Source organism: Rattus rattus, chromosome 18 (genome assembly GCF_011064425.1).
Source record: "Rattus rattus isolate New Zealand chromosome 18, Rrattus_CSIRO_v1, whole genome shotgun sequence".
Classification (NCBI taxonomy): domain Eukaryota; kingdom Metazoa; phylum Chordata; class Mammalia; order Rodentia; family Muridae; genus Rattus; species Rattus rattus.
Window position 1 is genome coordinate 44,899,485 of NC_046171.1, and position 17,059 is coordinate 44,916,543.

Genomic DNA, 17,059 nt, shown 5'->3' on the forward strand with positions numbered 1-17,059 from the left:
ATCTTCATATCTTCGACCGTTTAAATGAGTGAAGGTCACAGAGGAACACAGGGTAGGGGTGACTCATCAGCTCTTAGTAAAAGCCAGGGTCCCCGAAGACCCGTGACCTCTCCAGTGACCCCCGTCATGCCCGTTTATTTTAGGAACAGGCTTCTCATTATCTGGGGCAAAAGGCTCGCTGTCCTAGTGGGAAATGGTGGCTCTGTGCCAAGCGAGGACATTGCTGCCTGTGTCTGTGGCTGTGACGGTTGGAAAGAAAAGTGTGTTCCTAGCCGCGTGCTGCCAGCTGCTTCTGAGGCAGCCTTCATTTGTTCCTGTGGCGCTTGGTCTGTCTCCCTGTCTCCTCTCGTTCATTTTCCCCACCCCTCCCTTCTCTCTTAATGCTCTCTGATACCTAAGACCGGAGAGAGAGTGGAGTCTCCAGGCTCCTCAGGCCTTCTCAAGCCAAGTGCAAAGCGGCCATCGAATAGTTGAGTTCTCAGGAAAGCAAGGACTGCCAGTCACGTTGCTCAGAGATGTCCTGCCCGCGTCTGTCTGTCTGCGGATCAGCTGTTCACTACTGCCGTTGGGAGTGTAGGCAGAGGAGAAGTAGGACCTCAGCTTCCCACGGTGAGCACGCATCGAGCAAGGACACCAGCTGATTGTGCATCCAGTGGAGAGACACCGTAAGGACACATGTGAAGCCCGGCCATTTGTGACTCGTGCACCTGGAGTCCCACTTGGGAAGAAGCCAGGCCAGTCTGGAACAGGATGCCGTGACTCTGTGTGACGGAAAGCACTTGGTGTTTGGACTGATTTGTTCTGTACCTGTGGAGGCTTAGGGGCTGAGGTTGGCTTCAGCCAGACTTGAACAAGACAGCATCTTCCAGGCCTGGCTCTGGGAGGCGGGGAGGAGAAAGCCTTTCCCATGCGGCTTGGGAAGGAAACCTTTAAGAATTGGCCTTGGTGCTTTGTGTATTGCCTCCCGCTCGCCCCCATAGTCTTAAATCCTGCCCTACAGTATAACAGACAAGTGCCTGATTGAGTGTTGGAACCCCATTGCCTTGTCTTCATGTGGGCAGTGCTCCAGAGCCCCCCAATCCTTCTTTCCCAGCTCTTCCCAGAGTGTTCTCTTCTCTAACACCCTCCTCTCCCTTCTCAGCCTACAACCCAGTCTCCTTGCCTCTTCGTCATCCGGCTGGAACAGCAGCCTGTGAGAGCATTGCTTGTATCCGGGAACACCTTGAGGCCAGCTACGCCTTTTGACCTTAAGGGACTTGTGTAACTTACACTTTAAATCTTCATCCACTTCCTAGACAGCCTTCTGCTGTTTGTGACCCAGAATGTCCCCCCCCCCCGCATGTTTTCTCTGTCCCTGCATGACCTAGATCAGGTGGGACATGATATATCAGCAGGTTACAGTGGTTCACATTATAGTAGTGGGAGCGTGCAGTGGGCCAACTGGGCTAGCCCAGATGACTATGCGTAGAGAATATTGATGAAATACTTATCATTGAAACCACCAAGCTTATGCCCGCCTCCTTCACGGAGCCCTTATATAGAGGGAGGGAGGGAGGGAGGGAGGGAGGGAGGTGTGTGGCGTTCTTTAATGGCAGCCAACCTCCGTTGTGTACCTCGTTCTGCTGCTAGAGTTGTGTCACAGCTTTTCCGTATAAGCAGGAATACAGTGTGTCTCCTCTGTCTTTCGTTAGGGAATTTAGTTCCAGTGCGTTAGTGGCTTGCGTGGCTTCACCGAGCTCCTGATTCTAGTCCTAAGTCCTTCGTTGTTTGTGTTGACACCAAGGCGAATCCGGCGATCACGCGGCCCACGCTTTCCCTTTATTCCGTCTTATTTTCCCTTTTTATTTATTCTTCTCCTATGCAGTGCGTTCCAACAGCAGCCTCCTCTCACTGCACTTCCCAGTTCCCACTGCTCCCCCGTTTCCCTTCAGAAAAGAGCGTTGGGACATCTCCCCCTCCCCCGGGAGTCAGATTTGTGTGTGTTTGTGGTGGGTACCCTGTAGTGACCAGCAAACAGCAAAAACCCCTCATCGTGCAGTTATATACATACCGAATATTGGTTCTCAAGTTGCTAGGGAAATGCCTACATTGGAGGGGTTTGCTTGAGGGGAAAGAGCTGCCGTTTTAATCCATGATCCGTCTGTTTCTCCGTGTCCTGTGGGAGTCTTTATTTGGCTTGTGATTTCCCAGCAAGCATTGGGCTCCCAGGATCAGTCTTCCTCATACTTGTCAATGTATGTTTAAAGTACATGGGGTACCATTTCCGCACCAGCCTCTCTGGCTTGTTCCTCAACAGCACGACACTGCCTTGTTTCTTTGACTTAAGTATTAGGAGAGATGCGTTCATTCCAGGAAGTAGGACTTTTATTAATGATTACATAGGCTGGAATTCCTGGTGTATATTAGGTATTTTGTGTTGGGCGCAGTGACTGGGACAGAATTGAAACTCTGATTCTGAAGTGTCTTGTGGTGGCTCACCCTTGGCTCCTGATTGCTGCCTACCTGTGTGTCCATGGTTAGGTGTGGGTCAGGTAACAGAAGCCCCAAGGGGATCAGCCAAGAGACCCCTGACTGTGCAGACCTTGAGTAGGGGGTTGTGGGGGTGGGGCCAGCATTCCCATGTGACCTGGCTTGGAGAAAACTTGTTGGTATCAGTAGTAATTACTTTTCTGGGTGCTGTGACAGACCACGTGGCAGGAGAGCAAAGGCGGGGGAAAGATTTCTTTGGGCCACAGGGGCAGGCTTTGAGGCTTCAAAAGACCCATGGAGTCCCCACTGTCTTTGTCTCCTCGTAGATCAAAGTGTGAACTCTGGGCTGGTTTGTCACTCTGCCATCCTGGACTCTAACCGTCCGAAATCGTGACCTGGATCACACACTTAACTTTTGAAGGTTGCCTTGGTCATCACAGCAATCTAAAAGTGACTAGACAGTGAGGAAGGGAGGCCTGGTAGTTAGCGCCTTGCTCACCCTGGGGCAGGCCAGGCAGCAGAGAGAACCAAACGCTAACACCCAGCGGCCACAGTCTGTGGGATGGTTTCCGAAAATTCTCTCCACAAACACACTCAGGGCTGCTGCAGACGCATCAGGTTGGCGGTAAATATTAACACCACCAGGCTGCAGGAGGGGAAGCCATAGGTGGTGGTGCTGGTGAGGACACTCTCCAGGGTACGGCTCACATCAGACTCTCCTCAAAGCTCAAAGCCTCCCGAGTGGTGATGGGTGAGGCCCCTGCCTGCTGCTGGCCTCAGGTGGGGCGTAGCCTCCTTGTGGCCTGTGTGTGTCCTGAGACTTGGAAAGTAATCAGAGACTTGCTTCCCTCTAGGTGTCATTTACCACTGTGATCTTACCAAAGAGGAACTGGAACCCCGGGTTTTCCGAGAGGTGACGGTGAAGGGAATCGATGCGTCTGATTACCAGACTATCCAGGTATGGGGGAGACGGGAAATCTGACATTCAGGACGCTATTTACCTTCCACATGGTCAGAAGTCGCAGAGCTATCTTGGTGGTAACACAGAGGGTGAATGTTTCGGGCGCCCCTGCTGTTTCTAGGCACTGGGCTGGGCGCTTAGGGCTCTGCGGTGGTCCCTGTAGTTACGGCCCTCATAGTCTGTGGGTTCTGTCTGCGTCTGTCTGCCTACTTGAGGTAGGGATTGCCAAGCTCAGGTCTTCAGTCTGAAGTGTGGATGTTTCTGCTGATCCAGCCCATGCTCACAGCACATCTGAATGAATGGGCAAGCTGAAACCTTGTTAAGACAGCACGTACTCAGTCCCCGGTCATTGTGTGTGGCTAGGACTCCCCTTTTGGCTTGTTTAGCTTCCTGAGGGTGAACTGCTGTTTGATTGACTACATGGAGAAGAATGTCTGGGCCTTGGCAGGGAGAATTTGCCCATAGAGCGTCAGGTGTTTTATAAGGCGCTCCTACTCCAGACTCAGCAGGACTAATGCACATCCAAGCTCCCCGAGACTGCACAAGGCTCCCAGCACTAAGGAAACATGGGGTCCCAACCCTAACTGGGAAGCTGTCTGGAATTGGTGCCTACTGGCAAGGAAAAAAACCTGTTTTTGCCAGTGGAATCTTCCTGGGTACATTAACCACACCTCCAAGTCGGCCTCACGCCTATGAGTCGTTGGCCAGTGCAGAACAAACTCGATGGTGTTTTGTGTACACATTTTTGCCTCAGTTTTTGTTTCCTTTGGGAATTTTTTGTTTGTCATTGTTGGTGTTTTGTTTGTTTATTTTGATGGGTGTGTGTTGTAAAGTTGTTTTTTAAGTGTTTGTTTTGCTTTTTTTTAAAGAAAGAGAAAGGGAACAGAATGTTGGGTGGTTAGGGAGAGGGGAGTATCTAGGAGGAACTGATGCAGGAGGGGAAACATAGTCAAAGTTATATTATGAAAAATTCAGTGTTTTTAAAAATTACCAGTAAGCTTTTAAAGGAGTCTTCAAGGAGCAGGTGCTCCCACATGGGAGGCCGAATCATGCAGGCTACAGATCAGGAACCAGAACATTGGAAAGGCTAGCCGCGTGGTCATAGGGTGCACCTTTAATCCCAGCACTCCAGGAAGAGACAAATGGATCCGTCTCTGTGAGTTTGAGACCAGCTTGGTCTACTGACTAAGTTCCAAGACAGCCAAAGTTGCACAGAGAAACTCTGTCTCGGAAAGCCATAGAAGACTGCAGGAGACCTTATATTCGGGGACTTGACTGCCCAAGGGTGGTTCCCCGACACCGGAACAACATTCTGATGGGGTAATGCCTACCCTCAGTTGTCTAGATCTGGTTCAGTCGATGGCTAGATATAGACCCTAAGTAAACGTGTATTTACAGAAACAGGTGGAAGCTGGACTTGGCACGGGATTGCGGCTTACCATCAGTGTCCTATATTTACTGCTAGCAAGCTGACCTTCTGTTGATTGGACAAGAGCTGTGCCCGTGTGTCCATATACTGACTGACTGCTGAGTACTTTGAATGTCTGTACCACAGACGATGGCCCGTTCTATGTGTCCTAATTTATTTCGTATGTTAGGACCCACAGGGAAGTCTGCTGGGTTATAGTCTGTGAGGAGTATTTAAAATCAGACGCCCTGGGCTAATTATATGAGAAGCCCTTTCAGACGGTCCCGACTTTGCCTTAAACACACTGAATGGCATGGGAAAAGCACAAAGCCTTTCCACCACCATGTCCAACTGTAAGCAGTGCTCGGGATCCCTTCGGAGTTATTAGAAGGTAGTGTGTATTATGAAGTGACATATAGCCTGAGTACAGTCCTTGTTCAGTAGAAATGACTGTGACGTTTATGTGAAATCTTTTCTACATCAGTTTGACTGTGAGACATTCAGCTACATTTTTAGTTGGGCATCTGGGAGGGTTTCCATCCCACAGGCCTATAACATGGCTCTGTGGGAGATAAATACCCCTATCTTGCATTTCCTTCTAGTCCTTTCTGGCCATCCCTGGTGAGGATGGTATATGTATTCTTTTCAGTTCCAAATTGGGGAAGGGGGTGTCCTTCAGCTGTGAACAGAGCAGCTAGACTCCCAGTGTGCCTGGGTCACATTAGGTACCTGTGCCACTGTAAAACTCACAGAGTCTCTCTGTCCCTGGCGCTCCATGACTCAAAGCTGCTCTGACTTTGACCCTCTGGGATACTTAGAGTATTATATAGGTAAACACGGAAGGACAAGCCTAGGTTAGCACACCGGCCTGCGGAAGGCAACACACTACCCTGGGTTCTGTGCCTGACAATGGGCATCATATTGATTGGACCACACTGGGGAGTGCTGTTGTTTTGGGCCCATTTGCAGGGGTCTGGGTTCACATTTATTTATGCAGCAGAGAGTGGTCACGGGTGTGCACGTGGTTTGATGAGGCTCTCAGTGTTGTTTCCGACAGCCACTTCCCTGTTGTCGTTGAACCCAAGCTCTGGGGGGGGGGGGCTTTGTGCGTGCATGCAAAGCGTCCTCACGGCGTGTGGTAAAGTGGTGCGTCAGGGCAGCAGGTCTGGAAAAGCTCACTTTGTTTTCAGAGATTCTGGGAACTGTGGCTTTCGATCCACCATGACTTGAGTTTGTGTTTGTTCCATGTGTGTGATTCGAGCAGACCTCCCTGGCTACTTCTCTTCGGCTGTAGGCTGCATGTGTTTCCGTATGACCTATATCCTAGAGGTAGCATCGTCCTGGAGATGCATCAACGAAAGGACCCAATGAGGAGATGGGAAGGGGAAGGGAAAGGAGCCGGAGGGCTAAGCCCCCTCCCCCACACACGCAGAAGGGGAAGTGTGTGTGTGCGTGTGGAGAGGTCTGCATTTCACCAGACCTGTGCCTGTTGCTTAGGAAGGTGAAGGGCCTGTTGTTGCCTTTTATCATCACACACAGAACAAAAAGCAACGTCTGTGTAACTTTTACCCATCCTGGGGGCAGCTCTGGGAAAACTGACCACATCAGAAACACTTTTTCTTATTAACTGTCTGAAAGCAACAGGAGAGAAACAAGTCTCAGAATCCGATCCTAGAGAACTCGTTGTCTCTCGTCTCATCTGAGGTCCATGTAGGAGTTTTAGTTTTAGGTGTTTACTGCACCTTAAGTTAATTATTACTTCCTCTGCTCTTCCCTGTGGAATACCACGTCGGGTTGGTTAGAACCTGTCTGCCCCAGTCTTTCCCAGAGAAGCGAAGATGCGCTAGCAGTGCCATCCCGTGAAACAGGCTTGTGAACCTACCTGAGAAATCTTATCTGCACCTATTGCCAGTGATAAGTTCCTTCCTCCTTCAACAAAAGTGGAAGGAAGTTTAGTCTCCCAATAGATTCAGACTTATAACACTGCCGGGCACTGTTTGAATGCAGACATTCCGGATGTTGGCACTATTCCCTGCAACACATAGTCAGGCCCAAGAACGAAACACACAAAGATCTGAGAAGATGTGAGGTGGCTACTGCCATGGTCCGGGGAAAGATAGTATCGTATGTGGAGCGCCCCGGCTAGCGGCTAGGAGACTGGGGAGGAGTGTGCGTGGTTTTATCATCGCTGACGTTTTACCACCTCCGGTCATTCCGAAGCTGCTTCTGCTTTCCCACTGCTGTGATGTCCATCCCGTAATTTCACAGTCAGTTCAAGAAGCCAAGCCTCCGGGTGCCGTGTGCTGATGGTGCCGCTGGCCCATGTCATCAGTGGATGGAATTGTGCGCTGTGGTTGAGCAGGCCGTGACCAAGAAATGGAGCGTAGCCAGAATTCACTTTCTGGCTTTGCGGAGTCTCATTGTGGCTCAGCCAACTGAGAGATTGGTTTTTTTCTCCCCCTCAGACTAAAACGAAAGAGAAAAGAAAAATCATAGACCTGCAAATGGACCTGAGGCTGAATACACGCCAACTATTCTCTTTTCTTAACCGTCTCACATTTTATAAAAGACGAGATAAATTAGAAAAGCCAAGTCTCCACATTTTACGAGCAGGCACAGGCTTGCTTGGAACGGCATAAAAGCGAGGATTTTAAGCATTCGGCCGTGGCATTACTGCCCGTGCCTCTTGTCCTATATACTTAGTAGGACACTTCCTGAGGGTGACCTGCTGTACTGCCCCCCGCTGTCCTCACAGTGTTCTGCTGTGTACCTCAGTCTTAGCATTGGTCATTTGTGTTTGCCAACATGCCTTGGAGTCACAGACATGGGATATCTTTCTGTTTTGTTTGTTTTGTGGGTTTCTCTGTGTAGCCTTAGCTGTCCTAGGACTTGCTGTGAAGACCAGGCTGGCCTTGAACTCACCTCCCTCTGCCTCATGCTGGGGGTTAAAGACGGACACTGCCATTACCCCCAGCATCTGCTTTCCTAATTAGATATGGACTTTTTTTTTTAACCGTTAGGTTTCCATGACCTTGGTAATAACTGATTTGTGGTTGCTAGCATGCGGGCTCTGCTTCTGAGAGGACATATTCTTGAACGTCGATAAGCTTTTTGATACCGTGAAGTGTTGCTCCAAGCTCCATAGTATATGCAGCGAGCGTCAAGAGCACAGCCCATCCGTGTGCTTGTGAGCTGACCGTTGTTGCATTAATGATCTATTTCTGTAACATTGGGCCTGTATACTCGGGCCGTGGTTAGAAACAGGACAGGGCCATGGTAAAGTAGCTCAGCCAGGAAAGGTGCTTATCCACAAGCCTGACACCCTGAGTTTGGTCTCTCAAACCCACATGCTGGACGGAAAGAACTAATGTTATCCACAAGTTACCCCCTGACCCCTGTGTCCGTTCCTTGTCATGTCTCACATGGGCATGCATGTCGGGACACACGCACTAGATGGGACAGCTGTGGGGATGGCTTAGGGGAAGGTGGAGGGCAGTGTTCTGATGGAGCGCTGAGGTCTCACTGTGCTTCAGAACTCACCGTGGAAGTCACCTGAAGTGGTATCAGTTGTTCTCGGTTGGCTGTCCCAGCTTTTGCATTCATCTGTACAGCCCTGCATAAACAGATGCCACTCTGGGTGAGGGCGGGATGCTCCTTCCTTCCCTGTTCTGTACAGATCTGAAGAGTTAAAGGGACTTAGCTGAAAGGATAGTAAGGGTCTCTCTGTACCATAGAGACGCATGTTACGGGCCCAGTCTGTGGCGGGTGCCCGCTTCATGAGGTCGTACGTGCTTTCCCTTCCATGTCTGGGACACAGCAGCACTTTGTGTCAGCCTGGGAACACATAACCCACAGCGTGAAAGTATCAAGGGTAGCCTTGAGAACTTAGCCAGCCCTCGTGAGTGACCATATAAAATCTGCGCTGTGGGTCACATGATCTCAGAAACGAAATAAAAAGCACACGTCTTTCATATCTTTGACCTAGCCCACAGTAGGTCTCTATATGTGAGCAGATTACATGCGGGCGCAGTACAACATGAAGAGAGACCAAGGGTCATAACAGGTCGAAGAGGGACGGAATACACTTACAGGCACAAGGTACGAGAGGATATACGGTCGTTTTCTAGTTCCAGTTCCGACGTGCAGTTTGGTTTGGTTTTGGTGGTGGATAAGTACCTAAAATATACTCAATACCGAAAGTATAAAATATAATGTTAGACTACGGCTTCTGTTCCAAATGCCTCTTTCTAGCTGGGAAGAAGTTCAATGAGCTTGTATCGACTTTAGGGCTGGCTAGTTTTGATGTGCAGTGTTTTTTATTAATTTGTAAGTTTTTTATGATAAAGTTTATGACATTTGAAAATGAATATAAAAAGACAAAGTCTGCATCATGAAGTGTTCTGGGGTGAACCTCTCTAAACTTTGTTCTGAGGAAACGGTTCTGTATCAGATTATGAGTGTCGCCTGGGTTTTGGTGGGTCCAGGAGAGCCGAGACTTCCACTGGTGACTTAGAATAGGGGGGGTGCCAGGTACAGAAACCAGCTGGTCCTCCAGGATGATGGGGGACGTGACGTCATGGCCCAGCACTGTGGGGGGTTTTGTGCAAGCTTCCTTTTTTTGTTAGTGTATCAAACAGCTACTGATTTAATATGAATGGCTTAGATCTGTCCATTAACTAACAACACGTATTTCAGAATCGATGCTACAGCTGACGTAGGTCAAAAGGAACCTAGACTTAGTTCCAGGAGTGATAAAATATTTAGTAACTCAGATACCTGCATATATTCCTGAATTTGCTGTTGTATGTGATGAAGCCATTATGTGGGCTCAATGTTTGCCCAAGAGTTGTGGCTTTGAGAACAGTTAAGGCTGCCGGGCGGGGTGAGTTCTGCTGAGGCTGAAGCAGGTACACTTTAGCCCCTCCTCACTGTCTCGGAAAGCAGTGGTGTCACGTCTTCTTTCCGGTAGCTAAGTAGAAAACATCGGTGGCATAATGCGTCTGCCGCTGGTGGTTTTTCCAAGCCATTTTAGTAATTGTTTTCTAAAGATGGGATGGGTCTGGATGTGGTCTCAGCACTCAGACAGGAGGATCTTAATTTTGAGGCTAGCCTTCGTCCTTTGACAAACAGCATCAACAAAACAAAAGACAGGGCTGGACGTGGGGGCACAGCCTGGCAGGTTTCCCCAACAGACAACATAGGAGTCAACTAGGTACTTGTGTGATATAGGCCAGAAACCAAAGCGCTGCACGCCCCCTGGTGGCCAGGTGCCCAAATCTCACCCTTAGACCTGGGGTAAAATAAAGACCCATAGAAAAATTGAGGGCTTGCTGGTTTCTTCTTTGGTCATTCAGTATTGAGTTTATCCATTCTGACTGTGTGTACTTACTAGAAACGTGTTTGCTGCCGTTTTGAATTTCGCTGTATTGTAGTCAGATAGGATGCACAGAGAGTTACTTAAAAAGTTTTCCCGACTTTGAGAGCCGTTCTGTGTCCCAGGACGTGATCGGTTTTAGAGGCTCTTCGACGGGCTGCCGAGTGGAGTATTGGGTAGGCACACATTAGGGCCTTTTGATGTGTGATCGTAGTTTTGATTCTGATGTTTCTCTGCTTTCGTCCAGGTGGGTGACCTGTCTGTCTGGGGAAGGTAGGGTATTGAGATCACCTGCTGCTGTGTCTTTAATCTCAGCGGCTCAGACAGGAGGATCTTGTTGTATGGAGCTGGGTGCCCCAGGGTTTGGTGCACATGTTCAGGATTACAGTGTCTTCTTGGTTATTTGCTCCCTTCAGGATTAATTGTCCTTTTCTTCTTCCGATGAGTTTGGTTTGACGTCTGTTTTGTTAGATAGTAGGACAGCAGCGCCTGCTTGCTTCCTGGTTCCCCTTGCTTCAACCACGTTTCCTGTCCTTTCACTGTAAGGTGGAGTCTGGTTTTGAAAGCAGGATCGTTGGTGCTAGCAGATACATGCTACAAAGACAAAAGCGCTTTGTGTGTGTGTGTGTGTGTACATGTGTGTGCGCGCGCTGTCCTGGTTATACACACAGAAGGCCATGTGAGTCCTTGCTGGACATTTTGTTCCATGAGGCTTGGCTTTTGATGTTCATCGACCGTGGGGACGAGCTGTGATCTCGGAGCCTGCCTTCACGTCGCTGCACCCAGGTGTCGGTCCCTGCCGAGGTCCAGGTGTACTTTTGGGCAGCCGTGTAACTGCCCTTCCATTCTCAGATGTATTCCGTTTCCCAAAACTCTGTAAAGCTCTCCTCCAGCTCCCGCCCTTGGGGGTCATCGTGAGCAAAGGAAGGGCAAAGCCGTCACTTGGCAACAGTGTGGATGTCAGCCAGTGTATGCCAGGCTCTGTGCCTGCGGACTCTGTGTCACCTCGTTTCTTTGGAGGAACAGTTGGCGTGAGTTCCGAGAAGCTGGGCCAGCTCCTCTCACTGGACTCTCAGTCAAACACAATGCATTGGCATGGTTCTTTAGGTCTTCATGTAGAAGTTGATGTCCAACACTGGGGCTTTGTTAAGACCCTAGAGACAGTTTCTTCATTTATTTGCTTTGGTTGATGCTTCAGAAGAAAGACTCTACATAAACCCTGTACTCAGGCTGCGCTGTTAAGTACGTCCATGTTAATTCTGAAACATGGAAGATCATCTCTCTCCCAGGGGCCACTAAGTTAAACCATAGAGGGCACTGAGTCGCTCGCCCAGCCTCAGCTGTACCCGTGTGAGTCACCCGGCCTCAGCAGTGAGCACCGATAAGTGTGTGTGTCGGGGTGTATATGAGCGTGCTTGCAACCATGTTTTTAAACGGGAGTACCTGATTCTGAAGTTGCACTTTAAAAGAACGGTTTAGGATACCGATGGGAAAGTCACTTTGCGGGTGCATGCTGTCCCCATGCACAGCTTTTCTGTTGTATGTGAGCCATATCTACCCATTCCAAAGTTCCATGCGCATACGGCTGATTTAGTATTTAGAAAAGATGGATCGAGCACAAGTGACCGGAATCGTGGGCGACATGATCTTTGAGACTCAGGGCTTGGTTCTTTCAGAGCTGCTGGCTCTGACGCTTGCCCAGAAGCTTCTAAGGTAGGAGCAGTGGCAGAGTAGACCGGGCATTGTTGGGGCCACCTCTGCTTCTCCTTCTGCCAGTTCACGGGCAGTTGTCAGTGATACTCCACCTCACATTTGAAAGTCTGTCAGCATTGATTAGCACAGGCACACAACACACTGGAAGATAGTGACCTGGGGAGGGGCGCCTGAGCCCTTATGAGGTATGAAACAAAAATAAACATCCATCGTACACATTAGGAGGAGATGTCTGAATATAATAATAATAGAAAAAAAAAAAACTGCAGCCAAATAGGCTGCGGGATCGCTCCACTTCCGAGGCACTGACATGAAAATCTTAGGACTAACAAGGACTTAGGCAGGCGAAAGCAGGATGCAGACAGTTCATACTGCTAAAGCCAAGACCCTGCAAATGCAGTGCTTGGCTGCAAAAGGGACCCTGAGGTAAGACTCAGCCAGAGAGGGTCTGGTGTCCACCTGCCTTTAGCTCTGTCCCTCTGGTTCCCTAGTCCACCCCCATAGTCTGTCCTGCCTTTGGGGAATTGCTCTTCCTGAAGACAGTGCTAATTACTGAAACTTGTCTGTCCTCCGCAGCCCCTGGATTCCCCCAGCAAGGCCAAGAGCAGAGTTAGTGTATACACGGGGTGGGGTTAGAGAAGGACTGTCTGCCTTACAGATGTTATTCTATCAGTTGGAAGAACAATCTATCTCGTGGACTCTGTCCTGGGCTGACAGGTGTAGACGGCAGCCTCTCGTAACCTCACAGGATTGAGGGCTGTCGGTGGGGTGCATGGGTGAGCCGTTAATGTGACCTTTGATCCTGTAGCGAGCTGACTTCCCTGCCAGGGTTGGTCCTCACAGACGGCTCACCCATGCTGAGCTCTCTGGTGAAGAGAAGATAACCATTTGCCTTCATTTCCTAGGCCGCTGTGGCTTCCTAACCAAATGCCGGTCTTACAGTCACAATCACAATCCTCTGCTACCTGTCCAGCTTTGGGTAGCATCCACAAACACCCCCCCACACACACACACACACAGCCTGGCTCCGGTCCTCTCTGCTTCATCCCCCGCCTCTTGTCCTCTTGTCCACTGGAGTGCAGCCACACCGACCACCTTGTTTCCTTACACACACACAGGCCACGCCCTCACCACCCTTGCCTGGCCACTCATTCACTTCCTTTGTCAAAGTCTCAGGCACCCACATGTGCCACGGCAGCCCTGCCTCCCTGTGTCGGGCTTTCATTGTTTCTTCACTGCTCTGGACGTGAGCTGACTTCACATTCTCACCTCTCCTTCTTCCCAGTGGAGTGCAGTTTCACACCTGCTGTACGCTCAGAGACGCTTGACTGAGAGCGGCCATGGTGACAGGCGATGGGCTGTAAGATACACTCATTGCCCGAAACCTAGAAACACTGGGCTGTTCCTCTCTGCAACATTTGTTTTGCCATCTCCCTGGTCTCCTGGCCTTGTCTGCTCAGAACAGACTGAAAAGGAAAACACACACTTGCTACAGTTTATCCTACGATCTAGTCTTTAGAAACCTTTTTTGTCATACTTTGTAACCAGAGCAGGAAAGGTAACGTCTCACTTTGAGAGAATCACAGCGGGATTTTCTTGACGGTTCTCAGCATTGTGCATCTTGTAAAATGCCCTCCTTTGTGGCTTTAGTCTCCATGAGATCCCGAAGTCACCCCACGCGAGGAGGCAAAGGGTGCTGATGGTGAGGGTCGGGTCGCCATGCTGAAGCATCCTGATGTGAATAATGAGTTGCGGTGTAAGAACCCCCTCTTCAAGTGAGTGAGTGGGAATGGGGGAGCAGCCAAGGACTTCTGGAGCAGAGCGCTCCCTCACAGGCTGTCTTCAGACACTGCGCCTTTTATCTGGCGGTGTTGGTCAGGCCGAGGCTACAAGGAAAGATGGAATTTCCTGGGGAAGATACTCAAACGTGTCCAGCACTTTGCTGGGAGTGGGGAGGAGTTATCCGAGGAGCCCAGTAGAGGAGCATGGGAGACGGCTCTGGGAAGGGGGTACCCTGGGAAGTTACCCCAGAGAGAGCAGCCTGCTCGGCAGAGAAGCAAGAAGCAGTTAGCATCAGTGAACAGGGCCTGTGTCAGATGCAGATGGGACCGTCTACCTGTCCTCGGAGAGCTGCAGACGTGAACGCTGACGTGGGCGTGGCGGTCACTGAACCCATGGCACATTCAGAACTCTAGCAGTCTGGGAGGAGGAAGAGAGTATCAAGGACACCAGTATTTAAGGGACTGGGGAAGGAAGAAGAACCAGGAAAGCCTATGTCCTGGAAGCCAGGGGGAAGTGGGAGGGGTGGGGAGAGGACATCAGTCTCTTGCCAGCCTTAGCTTCAAGCGATTGGCCATAGGTGAAACCATTGGAAGGAGCACTGGAGGCAGGGTTGGCGTGAGGGTCGGCGCACCCACTGGTTCCAGCGGTGCCCGGTGTGTTAGGTGTCAGGAATGTTGTTGTATGGAGCTCAGTCAGTGCTGGCTTTACTGGCGGCTTTTCTGCTACCCCTGAAAATTTTTTTCCCCCTGAAATTCTTATCTGTCATCAGGACAGCGCCTGGTGCTCCGCTCAAGGCTGCCGTGACTGTGGTCCCATTATTCATCGCTTGCTTTTCATTTCCTTGATTACCGTTGCAGATAAAAAATAAATAAATAAATGAAGGGGCTGTGTTTAGAAACACTTCAGAGCAGTACACAAATCTTTGTCATGCTAGTCCTCAGGGTAAGGAGACAGTTTCACCCGTGAGATCTCCATGCACCCATACAGAGAGACACTTCGCACAGCCCCCATTTAGAATGTAAGTCGAAAGGATTTGTTCTTGTAGCCTCCCCTCCACCCCCAACAGCAGGAATTCTGAACTTGGTGATTTGCCCCATTCTCTTCCAGCAACCTCTTCCCCTTCCCCTTCCCCTTCCCCCGGTGAGCTGCCTCCCTCTGTGCCCCCCCACCCAGGCCCTTCTAATCGACTGCCGCTCTGCAGTCTGCAGTCTGCTGTTCTAGTGCACAGCCAGATCCAGCCTCTAGGCCCGCTCACCATTCTCAGTGGGGGACGGCAGAGCAGAGTGGTTCTCCTGGGCTCCTGGGCTCCTGAGGCTGTCCCTTAACTTAAGGCCATTCATCTCGGACTCCTCTTTCTTCTGATGCTCCTGGAGGCTCTATTTTGATGGTTTATGTCAGCCAAGCGATTAAGATCAGAGGATCATAGCGGCCTTGGGTGTGTCTGACACCAAATCCACCCCCTTCAGATTCTGGACACTTGTTTTCTTCAGGGAAAACTGCTTTGTGAATACTTGCCCCTCGGTGTCTCGCGCTCAGTCTGAGGTTTATATCGAACGGCCGTTGGACATTATGCTGGGGTTGTAGCTGTAGTGCGTTTGGCAGAGTCTTCCATTCAGGGCCACTCTGTATGTAGTCTGGTTTAATCCCGCGTGCTGCCATGAGCTGCACAGAGCCTGCCCCCCTTCTCTTCTGACGCCTGCTCTCTCTAGTAGTTCGCCCTCTTCACTACCAGCCACAAGGATTTAAAGCCACACGGTTCGCTTCTGTTCTGTAATCGGCATTCTAGTCAGAGCATTTGGGTTATTCCTTTATTTTTCTAATACAATAAATGTTCTGCTGTGGTTTTGAGGTAATGAGGGTTTGAAATGCGTTTCGGTATCCTTGCCGTGCTTTTATGATGCAGGTGTGGTCTCTTGCAATAAATTACCAAAGTTAAACAGTTTAAGATCCATAAAGCCACAAAAAAGCCCTGGCATTGCTAAATTAATAAGTTAACAGCCACACATAAGGAAAAAAATGTCAGATGTTAAAGAAACTCTATTAGTAATAAGCTGGGAATTTGTGACCTTAAAATGCTTGTATAATCCTTTGCAGCCCTCGGCCAGATCTAATTTTATTATTTCCAGCCTGCAAAGCATTATATGGCCAGACTCTAGGCTACTGTATCTGTGTGGACGTTCAGTGAAAGGCCAGTTACAATACTTAATGTTGCTTAATTGAATACAGGGCCTGTTGCCGTAAAATTATAAAGAATGCTGTCTTTTACCCCACACTAGATCAGGCACCATGGTGCCCCAAGATATCTGGTAGATATCATCATCTCAGTCAGCAAAGCCTCTCACCTACTCTGCTCCATCCCATATCACACTGCAAATGGCTTCTCTCTGAGCCTGGCAGCAATCTCTCTACCCATCTAGTTCCCAAGACAGGCTGCTACCATGCCAGACACACACATACCAGTTCTGTGGTGGCCCAATGTCTCCAGTCACCACACACTCTCTTGAATTCAATGAAATTGCCACATGAAAGAACACACAACACAAAAACCTCTGATCCAATTGATAAGATATAATTGCCCACCTAGACACACAGAGCCCTGTACACATCCATCCCTTAAGAACATTCATAACAACCTGTAAATACACAGAGTGGAATCTTAACATCAGCCTCCATATTCTCTCTGCCACTTCCTCTGCCTCCCTTCCAAGTCTCCTCCTCTAAAACTTTTCTCCCGCCCATCCTTCCTTCTCGTCCAATGGCAGGCCTCCTCCTATCCTGTACCTGCCTTCACCTGTGTGATGACATCATCCTAGAAGGACCCACTTGGGATACGCATTGCTGCATTTATCTACCTGGCAGCTTCTAAACCGGGCTCTTAGTATCACCCTAAAAGCAGAGGCAGAGAAATAGACAGCCATGGGAAAGGCTCAGAAGGACCACCTCCTAGGTGTCAGGAGCAGCCCCTGGAGGGAGGCCCAGGAGATTGGCTGATTGATTGCTGATTTGTAGTAGCTAAGAATGTGGAGTCAGGAGGCCAGAAACCCCACTTAGCTCCCAGCCCCATCATGTCCAGGATGTGTGGCTTGGCCAGTTAACCTTCTTACCCTTTTTCTTTTCTTGCTTCTCTCTTGTATGTCTTTCTTTCCTTGCTCTTTGAGACAGACTCTGATTGTCTAGCTCAGACCGGTCTTCACCCATTCATTGCTCTTCTCTGACCTGGGATTGCAGGCATCGGATCATACCCAGGAGGCTAGAACACATCCAGAGTGGCCCCAGGTGCCCATCCAAGCACGGACCTCCTGTGGATTCAGAGGCCCTTAAACCAGCACAGGGCACACTATAATCACTGCAA

The 17,059-nt window shown here is 49.7% G+C and overlaps 1 protein-coding gene across 1 annotated transcript in view; it reads left to right on the plus strand.

Moving 5' to 3' along the window:
• Prep (prolyl endopeptidase) overlaps nt 1–17,059 on the plus strand; it is a 95,102-nt gene that overhangs the window by 60,903 nt on the left and 17,140 nt on the right. Inside the window, exon 10 of the mRNA XM_032888595.1 lies at nt 3,324–3,427. Coding sequence (XP_032744486.1) covers nt 3,324–3,427 — 104 coding nt within the window. The remainder of the gene's footprint in view (nt 1–3,323; nt 3,428–17,059) is intronic.